Here is a 23,004-nt window from a genome sequence, read left to right on the forward strand (position 1 = left end):
GAGAGGGGAGGGAACTCATCACCCCCAGGCCTGCCGGCAAAGCCAGGTTTTGACGGCTTTTCGGAAGGCCTGGAGAGAGGTGAGGGTCCGAATCCCTGCGGGGAGTTCATTCCAGAGGGCCGGAGCTGCCACAGAGAAGGCCCTCCCCCAGGTAGTAGCCAGATGGCATTGGCTAGTAGATGGAACCCAGAGGAGGCCAACCCTGTGTGATCTAATGGGTCTGTGGGAGGTAATTGGCAGCAGGCGGTCTCTCAAGTACCCAGGTCCAATACCATGAAGGGCTTTATAAGTGACGACTAGCACCTTGAAGCGTATCCGGAGACTGATCGGTAACCAGTGCAACTCGCGGAGGATTAGGTGTAACGTGGGTGTACCAAGGTGCACCCACGATCGCTTGCGCGGCTGCGTTCTGGACGAGTTGAAGTCTCCAAATACTCTTCAAGGAGTAAGTGAAAATGTCCTCCTTCTGATTGATCCGTTGGGCCCGTTTTTTTGCCCTCTCCAGGCTCCTGAAGTCTGGGGAGGGCAAAAACGGCCTCCCCACCAGCCCTCTAGAAGGCTGAAAATCAGGCAGCCGGGCGCATGCATGCGCGCTGGAGCTGACAGCTTACATGCTGGGAGATACGGCTCTGCGTTCGCTGTCGCAAGCCTGCGCAATTGTGGCTTTTTGGAGGGAGGGCAGAAAGAAGAAAGAATCCCGCGTACCTTCTTTTCATGATACTAATATTCAGATCCTCTTCCCGTTTGACATGAGGGTGATGCCCGTTGATTTTTTCCACCTCCTTGTGGTGGTCGCTGTGTGAGAAAAGAGCAGGGGGCTCCTTTTTCGGAGTCCGGGAGGGAGGCAAAGGTATCGTTCTCTTCTCCGCCAAGCGCCCGCGATTCTGGAAAGGATAAATAAATAAATAGAAGATAAGTTAAAAAAAATACGTCGGAGCTCCGCCGAGAGAAGAACTCGCAAACACGAAAATGTATACGGTACATTTCTTAGAAAGATTAATATTAAAGCGTCCGTTGATGCAAAAAAATATTTTCAGAACTCTGAAGAGGGGAGACAGCGGGAGAGGAATGGCGCTGCGGAGGGTGGAAGAATAAAGCAGGAACAGAATAAGTCAACAACCCGACAAAACCCCCTTTTATTAATTGACTGTGAATTCTGCTCCTTCACATCTTTCAAGGGAGGATTTACAGTCACAGACCTTATCTGGCTTGGAGAGCTTCCAGGCCGAGATCTGCACAACTTGGTAAGGAGTCTCGGAGAGTCACGAACCAATGAAGCGAATGAACTGTCTCCTGCAAACTCCACTCCCCTTTTGCTCCTCTTTTATTCCCTCTGGGAGGGGCCATTCATCGTCCATCTATGTCCTTCCTCCCAAGTCGATCCCTGTTCTTTAGCTGTTCCCTTCGTCTGGCAAATCTGTGCATGTGCACACTGGGAACAGGCTCCAGCTGTTCTTCTGCCTCACTGATGTCCAACTCCGAAGGCAGCTGATAACTGGCATACGGCTGTGGCCCCCTCTCTGCCTCCGACACAGATCCCTCCTCAGAGCCTTCCCCAGACTCCAGGACTGGCCCATCTTCCCTCACAACCTCCTCACTGTCTGAATCTGCTGCTGGCTCCACTGGCAGACCACAACAAATACAGACCCGAGGTGGCACAGTGGTTAGGGTGCAGCACTGCAGGCCACTTCAGCTGACTGCTAGTTCTGCAGTTCAGCGGTTCAAATCTCACAGGCTCAGGGTTGACTCAGCCTTCCATCCTTCCAAGGTGGGTAAAATGAGGACCCGGATAGTTGTTGCGGGTGATATGCTGACTCTGTAAACCGCTTAGAGAGGGCTGAAAGCCCTATGAAGCGGTATATAAGTCTAACTGCTATTGCTATTGCTATATCTCTATAATCCCTTAGAATTTCATCTCTGCCGTTCCAGGTGAGAGGTTTGATGCCTATCGCCCCAGCTCCAGAGATAAGTGCATGCTATCTTGCAAACTGCCATTTATTATTGCAGCTAGAGAACAGCCACATGCCAGCTGCCAACGTCCGACAACTGTGAGGCTTTTTCTGGTGAGAACCCACGAAGCGATGGGCCCATCAGCTCATAAAAAGCATTTCATCATGTCCTTCCTTTTCCTAGCCCTTCTCTTTGCAAAAAAAAAAAATAAGGAAGTGAAAAAAGCCAAATATGGTAGCTGTATGATAAGGTAAAGATAAAGGTTCCCCTCGCGGATACGGGCTAGTCGTTCCTGACTCTAGGGGGCGGTGCTCATCTCCGTTTCAAAGCTGAAGAGCCAGCGCTGTCCAAAGACGTCTCTGTGGTCATGTGGCCGGCATGACTCAACTCCCGAAGACGCACAAAATGCTGTTCCCTTCCCACCAAAGGTGGTCTCTATTTTTCTACTTGCATTTTTTACGTGCTTTTGAACGGCTAGGTTGGCAGAAGCTGGGACAAGTCACGGGAGCTCCCTCCATTAGGCGGCCCTAGGGATTCGAACTGCCGAACTGCTGACTTTTCTGATCGACAAGCTCAGTATCTTAGCCACTTAGCCACTGTGTCCCTTTAGCTGTGTCATATAGAATAGAACAGAATAACAGAACTGGAAGGGACCTTGGAGGTCTTCTATTCCAGCCCCCTGCTTAAGCAGGAAACCCTACATCTCTTCAGACAAAGGGTTATCCAACATCTTAAAGACTTCCAGGGTTGGGGCATTCACAACTTCTGGAGGCAACTTCTGTTCCACTGATTAATTGTTCTCACTGTCAGGAAATTTCTCCTCTGTTCTAAGTTGCTTCTCTCCTTGATTAGTTTCCACCCATTGCTTCTTGTTCTACCCTCAGGTGCCTTGGAGAATAGCTTGACTCCCTCTTCTTTGGGGCAGCCCCTGAGATATCGGAAGACTGCTATCATGTCTCCCTTAGTCCTTCTTTTCATGCACCTAGACCTACCCAATTCCATTAATTGTTCTTTATATGGCCTCCAGTCCCCTAATCCTCTTCCTTGCTCTTCTCTGCACTCTTTCTAGAGTCTTCACATCTTTTTTACATGGTGGCAACCAAAACTGGATGCCATATTCCAAGTGTGGCCTTACCAAGCCCTTATAAAGTGGTATTAAATGTCACGTTAATATTTTGACCTAGAAAAGTCTATCCAAAGTCCACCTATTTCTGTCTCTCTCCAACCTGTTTGCACAAATCGTGGGTAATTTTTTTCCCCCGCAAAAGGAAAAAGAAAACCACAATTTCTCTCTTGAAATTCCAGCAAATTAAATGCAAATGATAGACGCGAATAATTAAGCCTCTCCAACAGAGCTCCCATCCACCACCACTACCCCGAAATCCGATTGTTTTTCAGTGCACAATTTGGGGGAAGTTGGGGGAAAGGAAGGAGGCCTTGAAATGGGAAAACAAGGAGTGGGGGGGAAAAAACCTTAGGAAGGTTCTGAAGGAGGTTGAGTGGTATCTGCGCTCTGGTTGGGAGATAGAACAAGTGCCAGAAAATGCAGAATAATCCCTCCCAGTAGAACCGTGACGAGCTTTTAATTGATCCCAGAGACACAGCAGCCTTGGAAGAAGAAGCAGAATCTGCAACGTGTGTGGGGCAGAAGGAACCAAGCGGGGAGGAAAACCTCACGAAGCTGAAGAGATGGGAAGGACGGGGGCGTTTAACTATGCAGGGACACCATCCGTCAATATTTCATAACGAAGGGAGGAAAGAAAGGAAGGAGGTTCAGGGAGGGAGGGAGGGAGGGAAAGAAGGAAGATTCAAAGAAGAGGGAGGGAAGATTTAAAGAAAATGGATGGATGAATGGATGGATGGAAGGAAGGAAGGAAAGATGTGATGGGAAGGAAGGAAGGATGTGATGGATGGGAAGGAAGGAAGGAAAGATGTGATAGATGGGAAAGAAGGAAGGAAAGGAAGGAAAAATGTGATGGGAAGGAAGGAAGGAAGTGATGGATGAGAAGGAAGGAAGGAAAGGTGATGGATGGGAAGGAGGGAAGGAAGGAAGGAAGGAAGGAAGGAAGGTGATGGATGAGAAGGAAGGAAAGAAAGATGTGATGGATGGGAAGGAAGGAAGGAAGAAAGGAAAGATGTGATGGAAGGGAAGGAAGGAAGAAAAGATGTGGTGGATGGGAAGGAAGGAAGGAAAGGAAGGAAAAATGTGATGGGAAGGAAGGAAGAAAGGAAAGATGTGATGGAAGGAAGGGAGGGAGGGAGGAAAGATGTGATGGATGGGAAGGAAGGAAGGAAAGGAAGAAGGAAAGGAAGGAAGAAAGGAAGGAAGGAAGGAAAGAAAGATGTGATGGATGGAAGGGAGGGAGGAAGAAACATTCGAAGAGCGAGGGAGGGAAAATGGAGAGAGAGAAGCAGCAAGCAGAATTATTATACACCCCTTGATTTAGCAATCATTCATAATTACAGCGGCATTGACAAACAGTGACTCACAACCACGTCCTCGCACTTACGACTGCCGCGTGTTCGAAATCCAACAAAGCCATTGGCCAGCTATTTTAAGAGCCGGTTTTCTGAATGGTCCGAGGAGAAGTAAACAAATCTTTGAGCAACATTTAAAGCCCACAAATCCAGAGGGGCATCCATCCTAAAGAACTCGGTCCGTGCTGAAATATCAACACCCCCCAGGCTTGCAGGCAGATGGACCCACACAGGAAAAGCAATGCTAAAAATACCCTCCGTCTGCGAGTTTCCTATTTGCAGCCCGGAGGGAGGAGGAAGGGAAAAAAAGAAACCGCTATTTTCTTCTGCTGGGCCTGCATTTCACTCCTTTTGCAGTCCTACACTAACACAGACCTGGCCATGAGCTCCTGGCTGGTTTATTTTTCTCAGATAACAGAAAAACAGAGTTGGAAGGGACCTTGGAGGTCTTCTAGTCCAACCCTCTGCTTAGGCGGGAAACCCTACAACACACCTCAGACAAACAACTTGCCACCAGAAGTTGTGAATGCTCCAACACTTTTTAAGAAGCTGTTGGGCAACCATTTGTCTGAAGGTGTAGGATATCCTGCCTAAGCAGGGGGTTGGACTAGAAGTCCTCCAAGGTCCCTTCCAACTCTTGTTATTCTATATTCTAAATGGTTATCCAATTTCTTCCTGAAAACTTTGCGTGTTGGAGCATTTATAACTTCTAGAGGCAAGTTGTTCCATTGATTAATTGTTCTGACTGTCAGGAAGTTCTAAGTTGCTTCTCTCCTTGATTAGTTTCCACCCATTGCTTCTTGTCCTGCCCTCAGGGGCTTTGGAGAATAGCTTGACCCCCTCTTCTGAACAAGCCCTTTTCAAACTCCTGCTTCTTTAGGAGAAGAGGAGAGGAGAGAATATAGAATAGAATAGAATTAGAATAGAATTAGAATAGAATATAGAATAGAATTAGAATTAGATTAGGTTAGAATATAGAATAGAATAGAATAAAATGACAAGAGTTGGAAGGGACCTTGGAGGTCTTCTAAATCCAACCCCCTGCCTAGGCAGGAAACCCTACACCACTTCAGACAAATGGATATCCAACATCTTCTTAAAAGCTTCCAGTGTTGGGGGATTTACAACTTCTGTGCAGAAATCCTCTGACAACTATTGCAAAATTTAAAAGGAAGAACTATGCACATCGATGGGAGACAATGCAAATCGATGCTCAAATATCCAAACAAAACTCAAGAATTAGGAACCTCGCTGAGATTAAAGCATCCCTTTCATGGATCTGATCCCTTTTCAGAAAAGCATCCCCCCCCCTCAAATGTTGGCGACAACTGCCGCCTTAAATAAAGCCACCAAAATAGCAGTGGTGCTTGGAGTTATTTAGGAGATCTAATCCAGAGATCCTGTAGAACTCCAGATGTTTCTCAGTTTTGGTTCAACATCCCTTATCGCCGTTTGCAATGTCAAAATGTGCCACGTTCTTGGAAGATATACTTGGAAGATACCAGCTGCCATTTTGGGGGAGGAAAAGTTAGTGCCAACTCTAGGCAGATATTTCTCTGTCTGGGCACAATGACAATATATATCTGCCGAATAAAACTCCGCATTGGCGACAGAAAGGCATCTGGCCACTAAACACTTAGCTCCATTCAGTTGCAGACTTGGGAATAAAGGCACAGGTGGACAGTGAATGGCCCCTCCCATAGAGAATAAAAGAGGAACGAAAGGGGAGGGGAGTTTGCAGGAGACAATTAGTTCAATTCACTAGGGTGAAGACCTGTTCCTGACTACTTGCCAAGTAATTGCTGCTATGGCTTGGAAGATATCGGTCTGGCAGCTCTCCAAGCCTGATCAAGATCTGTAGTTTGCTGGAGAGGATTTCCCTTTAACCTAAATAAAAGAGGTTTTATCGGGACGAGGAGTCGGCTTCGTGCTTTTGGGAAAGCCTCGGTCAGAACACCAGGAATGGGGCAAGAGGAATTCCAAGGGGACAAATTAGGGAAGTGCAATTTGAAAACCGACTTTCAAAACTTTCCAAACTCTGCAGCCACAGACAGCTGCTGAAGAGGAAATCCTGGTTTTTTCAGAAAGCGACATCTTAAAACCAGGCCGTGCGGAACAGGAAGCAGCATTCGGAAGTTGGCGCCTTTAGAAGCTCAACCAGCGGCGAAATTTTCGGTTAAGAAAATATTTCTTTCTCGACAAGGAACAAAGGACGTTCACAAAAAGCAGAATGGCCTTGTGTTTCTGACAGCACGGGTTGATTTAAAAAGCAGAAAGATACCAGATTCAATTTTCAGGCTGTTTCTTCTAAAACCAGACACTCCCAACAGCTCAAAACTGTGTGGCTGTTTTGCGGCTTTTTAAGATCCGTTGCGGCAAAAGAATAATTTGGTCTGCTGGTTAAGCTAATTCCAGCAGAATTTAAAAATCGGACGGACAGTTCCTACTCTTTCTTAGCAAAACGTCCCAAAGAATGCAAGACTTCTAATTTCTGAGCAATAGCCATAGAAGCATTTGGTTGATCTCCCAAGTGGAGAATTTTATTTTATTTTCTGCAAGGCCTCAAGAACAGACTGTTACCAAATTAAGCAAACTCTCTATTCCATCTTCTTCGCACATTTATTTCTCTATGCAAGGAAGGAGAAATATTTCTTAAATATGAGCCAGCTGTGTGCAGCAGCTGCCAAAAAAGCCAACACAGTTCTAGGCTGCATCAACAGAGGGATAGAATCAAGATCACGTGAAGTGTTGATACCACTTTATAAGGCCTTGGGAAGGCCACACTTGGAATACGGCATCCAGTTTTGGTGGCCACGATGTAGAAAAGAGGTGGAGACTCTAGAAAGAGTGCAGAGAAGAGCAACAAAGAGGATTAGGGGACTGGAGGCTAAAACATACGAGGAATGGTTGCAGGAACTGGGTATGTCTAGTTTAATGAAAAGAAGGACCAGGGGAGACATGATAGCAGTCTTCCAATATCTCAGGGGCTGCCCCAAAGAAGAGGGAGTCAAGCTATTCTCCAAAGCACCTGAGGGCAGGACAAGAAGCAAAATGGGTGGAAACTAATCAAGGAGAGAAGCAACCTAAAACTAAGGAGAAATTTCCTGACAGTGAGAACAAACTTGGCAACTTTAAGACTTGTGGACTTCAACTCCCAGAATTCTCCAGCTAGCTCTTCTGGCTGGAGAACTCTGGGAGTTGAAGTCCACAAGTCTTAAAGTTGCCAACTTTGGGAAACACTGAATTAGTGGAACAACTTGCCTCCAGAAGTTGTGAATGCTCCAACACTGGAAGTTTTAAAGAAGATGTTGGATAGCCCTTTGTCTGAAGTGGTGCAGGGTCTCCTGCCTAAGCAGGGGGTTGGACTAGAAGACCTTCAAGGTCCCTTCCAACTCTTGTTATACTATTCTAACCTTTGAACTGTATCGCATGACTTGCCATATTTATCTTCTGTCCCAAATGGACCTACAACATTTGGGGAAATTCGCCATCTTCATTATATTGGCAGAAAAAGCGGAGAGGCTGCTCAGAATTTGACCAAAAACAACAGGAAAAAGAAATACATAGAATACAGAATGACAGAGTTGGAAGGGACCTTAGAGGTCTTCTAGTCCAACACCCTTCTTGCTCAAGCAAGAATTGCTCCAGAGTTCAAATCCGTATTTGTTCTGAAACTTGGGGAAGATCACTCAAAACTAGTTTTTCCAAACTGCCAGAAGCCACTCTTGGCTTAACAAGTTTCTACCATGGTTTATTGTCACATTAGATGCATTCACAATGATACAAAAGCCATACTTTCTGGCTTAGCAGTAGTTTCTTCTGTGGTTTATTATTGAATCAATCAAATGGGTTACATTCACACCAATGGTGGGTTTCCAAATTTTTTGCTACTGGTTCGCTCATGCGCAACTCTTCTGCATCCAGGCGGGTAGGCAGAGCCTCCTTTTGCCACTGCTACCGGTTTGCCCGATCCGGGTCGAACCGGGAGCTACACATCTCTGATTTACACAACACTCATACATTCTGGTTTAACCAGTTTCCCCCATGGTTTATGTCACGTTCTGTACACAATAGTTTATAATTAATCATATTGGATAAGGTAAAAGTTCCCCTGCACATGCGTGCTAGTCATTCCCGACTCTAGGAGGCAGTATTCATCTCCCTTTCAAAGCCGAAGAGCCAGCGCTGTCCGAAGACGTCTCCGTGGTCATGTGGCCGGCATGACTCAACTCCCGAAGGCGCACGGGACGCTGTTCCCTTCCCACCAAAGGTGGCCCCTATTTTTCTACTCACATTGTTTACATGCTTTCGGATTGCTAGGTTGGCAGAAGCTGGGACAAGTCACGGGAGCTCACTCCGTTACGCGGCGCTTAGGGATTCGAACCGCCCACCTTTCTGATCGACAAGCTCAGCATCTTAACCACCATGTCCCCCAATCATATTGGATTCATTCACACAAATGCACATTAGGGGGAAAAAAAACATCCAAGGGTGTGGAGGGTTTTGGTGCAAATCATACTAGGACATATCCACAACTCCCAATTTTTGCGTTTTGCTAAGGCGAAACAGTTCCACCCAGATTGCACCCCGTTCCATCAGGACTTTCACTACTCCGGCTGGTGGGGAAGATCAGACGGTCCCTGTTCAAAAGCAGAGAACAGCAGCTGCGGCGAAGATAAGGCGGAATTTAGGACGCAGCCGCTACGAAAGTCCTTAATTCCGTAGCTAATTTGGCTTCTCACGCTATCTCCTCCCCCACCCCGCTGAATTGCAAAAGGAGGAACCTTCAAAAGCAACCAAGCTTTCTCCCAAGAAGAAAGGAAAGTCTAAAATGACACCCCTCCCCCCCCAAAAAATAGCTCTTACCCCACAAATGAGAAGTGGGAAATGGGAAGTTTTGCTTGATCCTTTAACCAGGATTTGGAATTCAAACTTTGCCCTCCCAAAAAGTGGCTGATGAGCCGTCCTTCAAGTAACCAACATTGCATCTCTCTCTCTCTCTCTCCCCCCCCCTCTCTCTCTCTCTCTCCCCCTCCCTCCCTCTTTCTCTCTCTCTCTGTGTGTGTGAGTGATCATCACATACAGTTCTAAGCGAGGCTTCCCGAGAGCATGAAGGAAACTCCTGGTCCCAATAAAACCCCTTTTTATTAATTGACTGTGGATTCTGCTCCTTCACATCCAGCAAAGTCTTTCAAGGGAGGATTTACAGTCACAGACCTTATCTGGCTTGGAGAGCTGCCAGGCTGATATCTGCAAAACTTTGCAAGGAGTCTCGGAGAGTCACGAACCAATTAAGTGAACTAATGGTCTCCTGCAAATTCCACTCCCCTTTTGCTCCTCTTTTATTTCCTCTGGGAGGGGCCATTCATCCTCCACCTGTGGCCTTACTCCCAAGTCGACCCTTGTTCCTTAACTGTTCCCTTCGTGTGGCAACTCTGCCTGCACACACTGGGAACAGGCTCCAGCTGTTCTTCTGCCTCACTGATGTCTGACTACGAAGACAGCTGATAACTGGCATACAGCTCTTGGCCCCCTCTCTGCCTCCAACACAGAGCCCTCATCCGAGCCTTCCCCAGACTCCAGGACTGGCCCATCTTCCTCCCCAACCTCCTCACTGTCCGAATCTGCTGCCAGCACTGCTGGTGGAGCACAACACTCAAATAGCAAAAGCCAGCTTTGTTTAAATGGCTGCAGGGTGGACGTAACCAATTTCATAGTTCATTTAACGAGCGTGGAAAAAATAGCTCTAAAAGCAATAGCAATAGCAATAGCAATAGCAGTAGACTTATATACCGCTTCATAGGCCTTTCAGGCCTCTCTAAGCGGTTTACAGAGAGTCAGCATATTGCCCCCAACAATCCGGGTCCTCATTTTACCCACCTCGGAAGGATGGAAGGCTGAGTCAACCCTGAGCCGGTGAGATTTGAACCACTGACCTGCTGATCTAGCAGTAGCCTGCAGTGCTGCATTTAACCACTGCGCCACCTTGGCTCAGCAAAGTCCCGTGGTTCACTCATTTAACAACTGCATCGCTTAAGTGACCGAAATTCACAGTCCCGACTGTGCTCCTACGTCAAGCAGCCCACGTCCACAGGAACCATCCGAACTAACTTTGCAAGGGGCCTTCGCACAAACCATCGCTAAAAACAAAACCAAGGTAAGCCCTGATCCAATTTCACACTCCTGCCGGGGGGGGGGGGGGAGAGGCTGGGGGGAAGGGGGCTTTAACCCACCCGGTTTGGCCTCTATAGTCAACACAGCTGTTCGCATTTCAGCATTGCAAATCATTTGCAAAAACAGCCCCTTGGAGGAGTCTCATTCCTACGCCAAAACGGACACAGGAACAGCCCTCCCTGCTTCGCTCAAGTGTCTTAAACAGGTGCAGGAAGCCAGTTCCATATTTAGGACAGATTAACGGTGTCTGGAACCTTCAAAGTTTGGCACAAATTTCCGGCACGGCTATGAAGGAAAGAGAGAGGCAAGGCAGAAGGAATTTAGGTGATATTGTGGCCCGCCAGGGAAGCTGGCAGAAGATTCAGACAGTGAGGAGGTTGGGGAGGAACCTGGGCCAGCCCTGGAATCTGGGGGAGGCTCGGATGAGGGCTCTGGGTCGGAGGCAGAGAGGGGGCCAGGGCCGTCCGACAGTTATCAGCTGCCTTCGGAGTCAGACATCAGTGAGGCAGAAGAACAGCTGGAGCCTGTTCCCAGTGTGAGTTGCCAGACAAAGGGAGCAGCTAAGGAACAAGGGTCGTCTTGGGAGTAAGGCCACAGGTGGACGATGAATGGCCCCTCCCAGAGGGAATAAAAGAGGAGCGACAGGGGAGTGGAGTTTGCAGGAGACAATTAGTTCCCTTCATTGGTTCCTGACTCTCCGAGATTCCTTGCCAAGTTTTGCAGATCTCAGCCTGGCAGCTCTCCAAGCCAGATAAGGTCTGTGACTGTAAATCCTCCCTTGAAAGACTTCGATGGCAGGCCTTCAGAATCCTAGAAAACTGAAGCTGTGTAGGCCAACTCAAAAGGGAAACATGCAGCATCCCAGGTGGATTTTCATAAATGGACAAATCTCATTGATCCAATGAAATGGGCAAAAAAAAAACATTCTACCTTTTTAAGCCAGTGGCCGTTTTACTGTAAAAATGGACAGAATCCTTGGCATGCCGGTCGAAAGCGGGCCTTCTGGGACTGCAAGGACAAATCTTTATGATGGAGATGGAAGAGGAGGAGGAGGAGGAGGAGGAATAGCAATAGCAATAGCGATAGCAGTTAGACTTATATACCGCTTCATAGGGCTCTCAGCCCTCTCTAAGCGGTTTACAGAGTCAGCATATTGCCCCCAACAACAATCCGGGTCCTCATTTTACCCACCTTGGAAGGATGGAAGGCTGAGTCAACCCTGAGCCGGTGAGATTTGAACCGCTGAACTGCAGAACTGCAGTCAGCTGAAATAGCCTGCAGTGCTGCATTTAACCACTGCGCCACCTCGGAAGAGGAGGAGGAGGAGGAGGAGGAGGAGGAAGACTAAGATGATCCACCCCCAAGCATACTTCCTAACCCAGCCCATGTCCCGAAGAGCCATGCACTGTTCACGATGCAATCCCCATTCTTCGCACGGTGCAGCCGATCGATGGGCAGAAGTCTCCCTTCCCTATGGGGTCCCCCACGCGGTGTAGGAATTCATTGTCGGAACAAAATCAATGGAGGGTGAATCCAGGTGGAAGGTGGTGGCAGAAGCTAAGTATGGGGTGGGAAGAACAAAGGGGATGCAAACCCCCCGCAGGCGGCAAAAGATTCGGTCTGGGTCTGCAAAGGCTTCGAATGTAGCAGGGAAAACAGCAACAGGCCCTTAAGACTTATATACCGCTTCACAGTGCTTTACGGCCCTCTCTAAGTGGTTTACAGAGTCAGCCTCTTGCCCCCAACAACAATCTGGGTCCTCATTTGACCCACCTCGGAAGGAAGGAAGGCTGAGTCGACCTTGAGCCAGTCAGGATCGAACTGCTGGTAGTGGGCAGAATTAGCTTGCAATATTGCATTCTTACCACTGGGAGGGAGGGAGGGAGGGAGGAAGGAAAGAAGGAAGGAAGGAAGGAAGGAAGGAAGGATAACAATAGCCCTTAAACTTATATACTGCTTCACAGTGCTTTACGGCCCTCTCTGACAGAGTCAGCCTCTTGCCCCCCAACAATCTGGGTCCTCATTTGACCCACCTCGGAAGGACGGAAGGCTGAGTCGACCTTGAGCCAGTCAGGATCGAACTGCTGGCAGTGGGCAGAGGTAGCATGCAATACTCCATTCTAACCTCTGGAAAGAAGGGAGGGAGGGAGGAAGATAGATAGATAACATAGTACTTAAGACTTATATACCGCTTCATAGTGCTTTTACAGTCCTCTCCAAGCGGTTTTACAGAGTCAGCATCTCTTGCCCCCAACAATCCGGGTCCTCATTTGACCCACATCGGAAGGACGGAAGGCTGAGTCAACCTTGAGCTGGGTGGGATTTGAACTGCTGGCAGCGGCCAGAGTCAGCCTGCAATACTGCATTCTAACCACAAGGAAGGGAAGGGAAGGGAAGTGCACCTCCCACCGGCCAGCTGATTTTCGGGTCTCTACAATGCATGTGCATTTGGGGTGCATTTGGGAGAAGCGTGCACATGCGTGCGGGGGACGGGGGTCATGCACTCTAACCCTAACACACACACCCCCGTGCCCCATTTTTTGGTCGCAGGAGAAATGTTTCACTTAGCATGACCACGAAGACATCTTCAGACAGCGCTGGCTCTTTGGCTTAGAAACGGAGATGAGCACCGCCCCCTAGAGTCGGGAACAGCTAGCACATATATGCGAGGGGAAGCTTTACCTTTAAAGCAAAGGAAAGCTTAACATTGTAAGCACCGCTGCAATTCACCAAGTGCAAATCCAGGAAGATAAAATCCAATTTACAAGGTGCCCAAGTTCAGCTTAACTTGGTACGAGATCGTTTCATAATTTCCTCCTCTGTTTCTACGGACGTTTTTTTAAAAAAAAATAACGATGCATGCAAACTTGCTAAAGAAGGGGCTTTAAAATTTTTCCAACCTGTGCATTTAAAAATAACATAAATCCAAAATTGAGATCAAAAAGCAAACCGATAGAAAAATTGGCTAAATTCAAGAATACGGCGTGTGCTGTTTTTTTTGGGGGGGGGGGGGGGGGCTCTGAATCTCTTTACAAAACCCATTTCAGCCCCGAAACCCCTTTCCGCATCTCCCGAAATCAATTCCTCCCCTCCTCAGACAGCGGTGATTTCATGTGCTCCGTGGCTCCAACCCAATTTTTTATGGCACCCTGTCAAGAAACCGCCAAGGCGGGGAAGAAAAGCAAGCAAGGGACGAGATGAAGCGGAATCTATCCGAAAACCTCAAAAGCTCTTTTGTTCCAGCCGGCTGCCAAAAAAAAAAAATGAAAGAGAAGAGGAGGTGGGGGCCGCGAGTGGGTGGGTGGGCTTCAAGCTTTCCTCGCCCCATTTGAGCACTTCTAAAATGGATTTAAGAATATCCCGCTTCTCTTCTTTAAATGTGGAGCTCCAGGAAGCAACTGGGTTTGGAAAAACATCCGTGACAAAGCGCGCATCTTTGAACTGTGTCCCCACCTGTTGCAAAGGGGCACCGCACAATCAGATTTGCCTGGGACCTTGGAGGTCTTCTAGTCCAACCCCCTGCTCAAACAGAAGACCCTGTCCCCCTTTCAAATAAAGAGTCGTCCAATCTCCTCTTCAAAACCTTCAGGGATGGAGCACTCACAGCTTCTGGTGGCCAGCTGTTCCACTGGTTAATTGTCCTCACGGTTAGGCAGTTTCTCCTTAGTTCCAAGGTTGCTTCTGTCCTTGATTAGTTTCCATCCGTTGTTGTTTCTTCTCCTGACTTCTGGTGCTTTGGAAAATAAATCGACTCCCCACTTCTTTGTGGCAGATCCCCAAATACTGGAATATTGTTATCATGTCACATTCCTCTTTTTTCTAGACTCAAATTTTGCAACCGTTCTTCATGTGTTCTTTGTCTCCAGGCCTTTAATCTTCCTAGTTGCTCTTCTCTGCTATGTTATTTGCAAAGTCTCCACATCTTTTTTTTTTGGTAACGTGGCGACCAAAACTGGATGCAGGATTCCAAGGATAGTTTTATTAAGCCTTCATAAAGTGGTACTAATATATCACCTCATTTTGAGTCTGTGCTTCTGTCTCCTTGTAGGACTAATTGTTGTGGCTTGCCAGCAGCCAGTGGAGCTGGCAGCAGATTCGGACAGTGAGGAGGTTGGGGAGGAAGATGGGCCAGTCCTGGAGTCTGGGGAAGGCTCTGCATTGGGGGCAGAGAGGGGGCCAGGGCCGCCTGACAGTTATCAGCTGCCTTCGGAGTCGGACATCAGTGAGGCAGAAGAACAGCTGGAGCCTGTTCTTGCGCAGAGCTGCCAGGCGAAGGGAACAGCTAAAGAACAAGGGTCGACTTGGGAGGAAGGCCATCGGTGGACAGTGAATGGCCCCTCCCATAGGGAATAAGAGAGGAGCGAAAGGGGAGTGGAGCTTGCAGGAGGCCATTTGTTGATTCCTGCATTCTTGCCAAGTATTAGCAATAGCAATAGCAGTTAAGACTTATATACCGCTTCATAGGGCTTTTCAGCCCTCTCTAAGCGGTTTACAGAGTCAGCATATCGCCCCCACAGTCTGGGTCCTCATTCCACCCACCTCGGAAGGATGGAAGGCTGAGTCAACCTTGAGCCGGTGAGATTAGAACCGCTGAACTGCAGATAACAGTCAGCTGAAATGGCCTGCAGTACTGCACCCTAACCACTGCGCCACCTCGGCTCTTATTGCGGGGCGTCTGAAAGATATCATCCTGGCCGCTCTCCAAGCCTGATAAAGGTCGGTGATTGTGAACTATCTTGAAAAGACTGAAGGAGAGGAAAGACTTTGCTGGAGAGAAATTCAGTGTCAATTAAATAAAAGGGGTTTATCAGGAAGCCTAGGCCAGAACGCTATTTCGAGCAGACTTCAAGACGCACAAACAGGTTCAAATCCCTTACTTGCTTGGCCCCCCGTTTCCGAACAGGGGAGCATCTCTGAGCAAGCAGCCACAGGGGGTGAGAATTGTGAGCCCCTCTCCCCAATTTTCCAGCAGGAAGCAAAGCCTTGCTTAATCAGGGCTCCCGTTTTGAATTAGGGCGAGTTACAGGGTTACCTTAGTTCTTTGCTCCTGATGCCCGTTGCCTTAGCAACGGACCAAAAAGTCATCTTTACAGATCAGGAGCATCCAGATTTTGCATTTTGCCCTCCAGTTATAGCAATAGCAATAGCAATAGCAGTAGACTTATATACCGCTTCATAGGCCTTTCAGGCCTCTCTAAGCGGTTTACAGAGAGTCAGCATATTGCCCCCAACAATCTGGGTCCTCATTTTACCCACCTCGGAAGGATGGAAGGCTGAGTCAACCCTGAGCCGGTGAGATTTGAACCGCTGACCTGCTGATCTAGCAGTAGCCTGCAGTGCTGCATTTAACCACTGCGCCACCTTGGCTCAAGTTACAACCCTTGAGTAACCCATTTGAAGTTACACGCAGCACCGGAGGAAAAAAGAAAAGCTGTACGATTCACGCCTCACACTTTCCGCCCTGACAGTCCAGTTAAGTCCTCGACATGCAACCGCAGCTGAGCCCAAATTTTCTGTTGCGAGACACTTGTTAGTCCCATTTCAATGACCTTCCCTGACACACATTTGTTAAGTGAATCATCACTGCAGTTGATGAACCCAAGTGAATCGGTTGTTAAGTGAATCTTGACCTCTCCCGACGACTTTGGTCGCAAAAGGGGATCACGTGACCTGCAACCGTCATAAATATGAACCAGCCAAGCCGCAGAATTTTGATCACGTGACCATGGGGATGCCGCAAGTCATAAAGTGTGAAAAATGGTCATAAAGTGTGAAAAACGGTCATAAAGTATGAAAAATGGTCATAAAGTGTGAAAAATGGTCATACAGTGTGAAAAATGGTCATAAAGTGTGAAAAATAGTCAAAGTGTGAAAAATAGTCATAAGTCGCTATTTTCAGTGACGTCGTAACTTTGGTCATTAAAGGATCTGTCATAAGTCAAGGACTATCTGTATTCATACAGGCCACACCCCCCAAAAGGAGATGAGACACCCCAAATCCCATCCCACTTTTTCTGGCAACTTAAAATCCAGCATTTTAAGCTTCATCTGTGCTCCGCCCACCTCAAGGAAGGAAGCTGGATAAATTTAACCCCAGGTCTTTGCATTCAAAGGCAGTCAAAGAGATTTTAAGAGCGACAAAATTAGTGTTCTGACCGAGGCTTCCCAAGATCGTGAAGCCGATTCCTCGTCCCGATAAAACCTCTTTTTATTTAGGTTAAAGTGAATTCCTCTCCAGCAAAGCCCCGGCCAACAGTCTTTCAAGAGATTCCACAACTACAGGCCTTTATCGGACTTGGAGAGCTGCCAGACAGATATCTTCTAAATGCCATGCTGTAGCAGCAATTACTTGGCAATAAGTCAGGAACAGATCTTCACACGAATGAATTGAACTAATGGTCTCCTGCAAACTCCCCTCCCCTTTGGCTCCTCTTTTATTCCCTCTGGGAGGGGCCATTCACCGTCCACCTGTGGCCTTACTCCCAAGTCGACCCCTTGTTCCTTAGCTGTTCCCTTTGTCTGGCCGCACATGCGCACACTGGGAACAGGCTCCAGCTGTTCTTCTGCCTCACTGATGTCCGACTCCGAAGGCAGCTTATAACTGGCATACGGCCCTGGCCCTTTCTCTGCCTCCGACGCAGAGCCCAGACTCCGGGACTGGCCCATGCTCCTCTCCAACCCCCCGAATCTGCCACCAGCTCTATTAGCTGCTGGAGGGCCACAGCACAGAGCTAAAAAAAAATCAGACAATTATTGCTCAATGTCAATATCAAAGTTGGCCTGAGACAAACACAGGTAGTCCTTGACTTACAACAGTCCATTTAAGTGGCCGTTCAAAGTTATAACGGCACGGGAAAAAAGTGACTTGCGACCATTTTTCAAAGTTACAACTTTTGTAGCATCCCCAGGATCGGGGGGGGGGGGGGGTCAAAATTCAGACACTTCCTACTCAACGACCATTGCTGTGTCCTGAGATCACGTGATCCCCTTTTGCGACCTTCTGTCAAGCAAAGTCAACAGCTTTGATTCACTTAACAACCGGGAGAGTAGAATAGAATAGAATGGAAAAGAAAATAAATAGAATGGAATGGAATAGTAAATGAATGGAATGGAATGGAAAAGGAATAGAATAGAAATGGAATAGAATAGAACAGAAAAGTAATAATAGAATAAAACGGAATAGAATGGAATAGAATAGTAAATGAATGAAATTGAATGGAAAAGGATAAAATAGAAATGGAATAGAAATGGAATAGAACAGAAATGGAATAGAATAGAAAATAAATAGAATAGAATAGAATAGAATGGAAAAGAAAATAGAATGGAATAGAATAGTAAATGAATGGAATGGAATGGAAAACCAATAGAAAAAAATGGAATAGAAAATGATTGGAATAGAATAGGAATAGAATAGAATAGGAATAGAATAGGAATAGAATGGAATGGAATAGTAAATGAATGGAATGCAATGTAATAGAATAGGAATAGAATAGAATGGAATAGAATTGTAAATGGAATGGAGTGGAATAGAATAGAAAAGGAATAGAAAAGAATAGAAAAGTAAATGGAATTGAGTGGAATAGAATAGAAAACAGAATAGAATAAAATTGAAAATAGAATAGAATAGAAAATAAATAGAATAGGAATAGGAATAGGAATAGAATAGAAAATAAATAGGAACAGAATAGAATAGAATAAAATAGAATTCTTTTTTGGCCAAGTGTGATTGGACACACAAGGAATTTGTCTTTGCTGCATAGGCTCTCAGGGTGCCTAAAGAAAAATAAAATAGAATACATCCACCAAGAATCATAAGAAACAACACTTAGTGATAGTCATAGGTTGCTAAAAAGCAATCAAATCGTACTAGGAACAAATAAAACCATATAAATTTTAAAGATACAAGCGAGACGGTTATAGTCATAAGTGGGAAGAGATAGGTACTACTAACTTATCCACTGCAGGGATTCACTTAGGAATCGAGGCAAGGTAAGTTGTAAAACGGGGCAAAACTCACTTAGCAAAATGTCTCATTTAACAACACAAATTCGGAGGACTACCTACCTGTACACTACTTAATCAAAGGTGGTCCTAAGGAGCCTCTCCTCACAACAGACAAGCATGGTCTCACACCCACACACGATGGGCACTGCTTAACACTGGGTGATTGAATCCAAGGCCAAGAACGGGGGAATTAAGAGAACTCATTTCTGTCCCGAAAAAAAACAAAAATAAAAATAAAAATAACAGTTCTGACATCTGCTGTGTTGCTAAAATGCTTGCCAAGTTGGGAAAACGGGGAGAATACAATTTGCACACAGCAGCTGCACCACCCTTGCAGAAAACCCCAAAAATAACCTGCAAAAAAAATAAAATAAAACCCCTTCTCTATGCATGCATGCATATACCTACATATTTGACAAGTTGGACAGATGGACATCCACTGGTGAATTTTAGCCTAAGCACGACGGAGGGTTGAACAACGGGCTCACCTTTCAGGTGTCCCACTGCACCACACACACACACACACACACACACACACACACACACGTCCTCCCCGTAAGCGGCTGTCACCAATTAAAAACCCTCGTTCCTGGCCTGAAGGCGCTGGAGACAGCCCCAGGCCATTTTAATGACATCTCTAAATAATTTTGACAGCAAAATTACTTATCTCCGCTCACCCTTACTCTGCCCTTGACACATTGCTAACAAGACTGACGCCTGCTCCTGCCCTTCCTTCCCCGTGTATTAATTTATTTCCCTTCCCACTTTCTCCCCTAACACACACACACACACACACAGACAGACAGACACACACACACACACACCACTTTGTCTTTAGCAAAATGATCCAAACCTTGGTTTGTTTCCAGCTGTGCAACTGTGTGGCCCAGACCCAGCTGGGGGAAAAAAAGAGAGAGAATGGAACGGGCCCGGAGAATGAGAGAGAGAAAAAATTGACTCAGTTTTTTAAAATGCAGGTAATCCTCGACTTGCGACAGTTCAGTGACCGAAGCAACGACGGCACTGAAAAAAGATTATGACCATTGTAACATCACTGCAGGTCACGAGATCAGCATTCAGACAACTAACTCGTATTATTTTTGAGGGATGCAATGAGTGGGGGGCACCCGATTCCAATTTTGTGATTTTTCTGCCCAGCAAAATCAAAGGGGGAAGCCCGAGTCACTTAACAACCGTTTTGCTAACGTAACAACGGCAGTGATTCGTTTAACAACGGTTGCAAGGAAGGTTCCTAAAACAGTGCAAAATTCACTTAACAATTTTCTCACTTAGCAGTAGAAGTTTTGGGGCTCCATTATGAGATACCTGGAGAAACTTCCTGACAGTGAGAACAATTAATCGGTGGAACAGAAGTTGCCTCCAGAAGTTGTGAATGCCCCAACACTGGAAGCCTTTAAGAATATGTTGGATAGCCATTTGTCTGAAGTGGTGTAGGGTTTCCTGCCTAGGCAGGGGGTGGGACTAGGAGACCTCCAAGGTCCCTTCCAACTCTGTTATTCTACTCTAGTCTGATGAAAAGAAGGATAAGGGGAGACATGATAGCAATGTTCCAATATCTCAGGGGCTGCCCCAAAGAAGAGGGAGTCAAGCTATTCTCTGAGGGCAGGACAAGAAGCAATGGGTGGAAACTAATCAAGGAGAGAAGCGACTTAGAACTGAGGAGAAATTTCCTGACAGTTAGAACAATTAACCAGTAGAACAACTTGCCTCCAGAAGTTTTGAATGTCCCAACACTGGAAGCCTTTAAGAAGATGTTGGATAGCCATTTGTCTGAAACGGTATTGGGTTTCCTGCCTAGGCAGGGAATTGGACTAGAAGACCTCCAAGGTCCCTTCCAACTCTATTAATTCTATTCTACCTGTATTCTGATTCCCAGGAGATATATATATGCTGGATTTTTGGACTACTGTATAAACCATGATTGTTGGGTTGTTATTCTAAGCCATGGTTGACAAACAGTGCATTGGAAGCACACCAAACCAAAGTGAATCAAGCTGCTATATTGCTTAATGTGCCTCACTTAGGATATGTCCCAGTTTTAATGGGAAAATAACAAAAGGTCCGATTTGCAAACTACGTTATGTTTACATTTTGATTTAATTCTGTGCGATGAACCTAATGCCACATTGCAAATTCACACAACTGGATGGAGTGTCTATTAATAATGTGCAACCCCTCCAGCCCCCCCCCCCACTCCGCATCCTTGCAAATGATGAAGTGCATGTATGGCCTGTTAACTTATTTCTCCCACGAAATCATAACAAAATCATTACCACCAACCAGTTTTAAGGCAGGTCAACGTAGTTATCTCAATGTTTGCAGACAGGGGGAGCCCAAGAGCAAGTTAATTCCTGATGTAAATGCTGACTTATCCAGCAATTGCGCTGTTCATTATTTGGGGTTATTTTTAATATTTGTAATAAATAACGAACGGAGGAATCCTTGGTGCCCTCTGAGCTGGCTTGTTTTTCTTGCAGGCGTTACTAGATAACATCACCAGCTAGCCCTCTAGCCCTGATGATGTTACCTAATTTGGCTAGCGAGATGTCTGCAAGAAAACAAGCCAGCTCAGAGAACACCAAGGATTTCCCCCATGTCAACCCTGAGCTACAAATATTCCTTCCTTCCTTTTGGTACTAGCAGTGATGATGTTGCCTAGTTGGGTAATGAAACGTCTGCATGAAAAGAAGCAAGTTCAGAGAGCAAAAACTCCTCATGTCAACCCTGAGCTACAAATATGATCTCTCCTTCCTTCCTTCCTTCCTTCCTTCCTTCCTTCCTTCCTTCCTTCCTTCCTTCCGCTCTCCCTCTGCTACTAGCACTGATGATTGTTACCTAATTTGAGTAAGGAAAGTTCTGCAAGAAAATAGCCAAGCTCAGAGAGCACCAGGATCCCACAGCCCCTTCTAATATTTATATATAAGATGAGAGAGGGGGGGGGAGAGAGAAAGAGAGAGGGAGGGAGGGAGAGAGAGAGATTTCCTTCGAATCTGGAGTTAAGGACAGACCTGGGACCTCACCAATCACCTGTGGTTTATTGCTTATACCCAGCCCTGCACTAAATAATGGGGGGGGGGTGTTTAGCCAGCAAGGGAATGCTTCTATATCTCCCCCACAAAAAAACTGGAAAACAATAAATGCAGGCGAACTAACCTTGCAGCTTGGCATGTGTATCTTTGGAGTAACAAAGAATGGAATGGAATAAAATGGAGTAAAGTAGAGTAGAACAGAACACAGAACAGAACAGAACAGAACAGAAAACAGAACAGAACAGAATTAGAATAGAATATGGAATGGAATAGAATGGAATATAGACCAGAACAGAAAATAGAACAGAATAGAACAGAATAGAAAACAGAAGAGAATAGAACAGAAATAGGAATAGAATAGAATATGGAATAGAATAGAATGGAATGGAATATAGAACAAACAGAACAGGATAGAAAATGGAAGAGAATAGAATAGAAATAGGAATAGAATATGGAATGGAATGGAATGGAATGGAATATAGAACAGAACAGAAAATAGAACAGAACAGAACAGAATAGAAAATGGAAGAGAATAGAATAGGAATAGGAATAGGAATAGAATAGAATATGGAATGGAATAGAATGGAAAGGAATATAGAACAGAACAGAAAACAACAGAACAGAATACGGAAGAGAAGAGAATAGAAATAGGAATAGAATAGAAAACGGAAGAGAATAGAATATGGAATGGAATATAGAACAAAACTGAACAGAACATGGAAGAGAATGGAATGAAATAGCAGAGTTGGAAGGGACCTTGGAGGTCTTCTAGTCCAACCCCCTGCATGGCTTCCAGCGTTGGGAGTTGAAAGAGTGGGAAAGCGAAAGGAGCCAGCCAACTCCCCCCCCCCTACTCACTCCTGGCGCCTTCCCTCCTGCCGAAGGGAGCCCGGGGCAGCGGGAGCCTCTCCAGCCAGCCAGGTTCCTCTCGGGCCAGACCTCCGTGCAAAGCCGCCCACGTGCGCTGCCGGAACCCGACCCGCCGGCAGCCCCGCTCGCGGCTCTCTCGCAGCCGGAATGCGGGCTGAGTGGGAAAGCGGCGGGGCGCGCCTGCGTGCTGCTCCCTCCGGCTGCAAAACCGGCCCGACCGCCTCGCCTCGCCAGCTGGCAAACCCCGCTCTGACCTCGCCGGCTGGGGATGGGGGAGGGGAGGGAGGGAGGGATGAAGAGTACATTGAGAAATGAAGAATGGAGGGAAGGATGGAGGAATGGGGGAAGGATGAAGGAAGGGATAGAAGAAGGAATGGAGGGAAGGAGGGAGGAATGGGGGAAGGATGAAGGAAGGGATAGAAGAAGGAATGGAGGGAAGGAGGGAGGAATGGGGGAAGGATGAAGGAAGGGATAGAAG

At 46.6% G+C, this 23,004-nt stretch overlaps 1 protein-coding gene across 3 annotated transcripts in view; it reads right to left on the reverse strand.

The window, feature by feature from the left end:
- The window catches only part of SAMD11 (sterile alpha motif domain containing 11), a 106,942-nt gene that overhangs the window by 71,060 nt on the left and 12,878 nt on the right, over nucleotides 1–23,004 (reverse strand). For all 3 annotated transcript variants that reach the window (XM_032232119.1, XM_032232120.1, XM_032232121.1), the window contains exon 3: nucleotides 706–884. In XM_032232119.1, the coding sequence (XP_032088010.1) occupies nucleotides 706–884 (179 nt within the window). The remainder of the gene's footprint in view (nucleotides 1–705; nucleotides 885–23,004) is intronic.

The sequence above is a fragment of the Thamnophis elegans genome, chromosome 15, assembly GCF_009769535.1.
Source record: "Thamnophis elegans isolate rThaEle1 chromosome 15, rThaEle1.pri, whole genome shotgun sequence".
NCBI classification, from domain to species: Eukaryota; Metazoa; Chordata; class Lepidosauria; order Squamata; family Colubridae; genus Thamnophis; species Thamnophis elegans.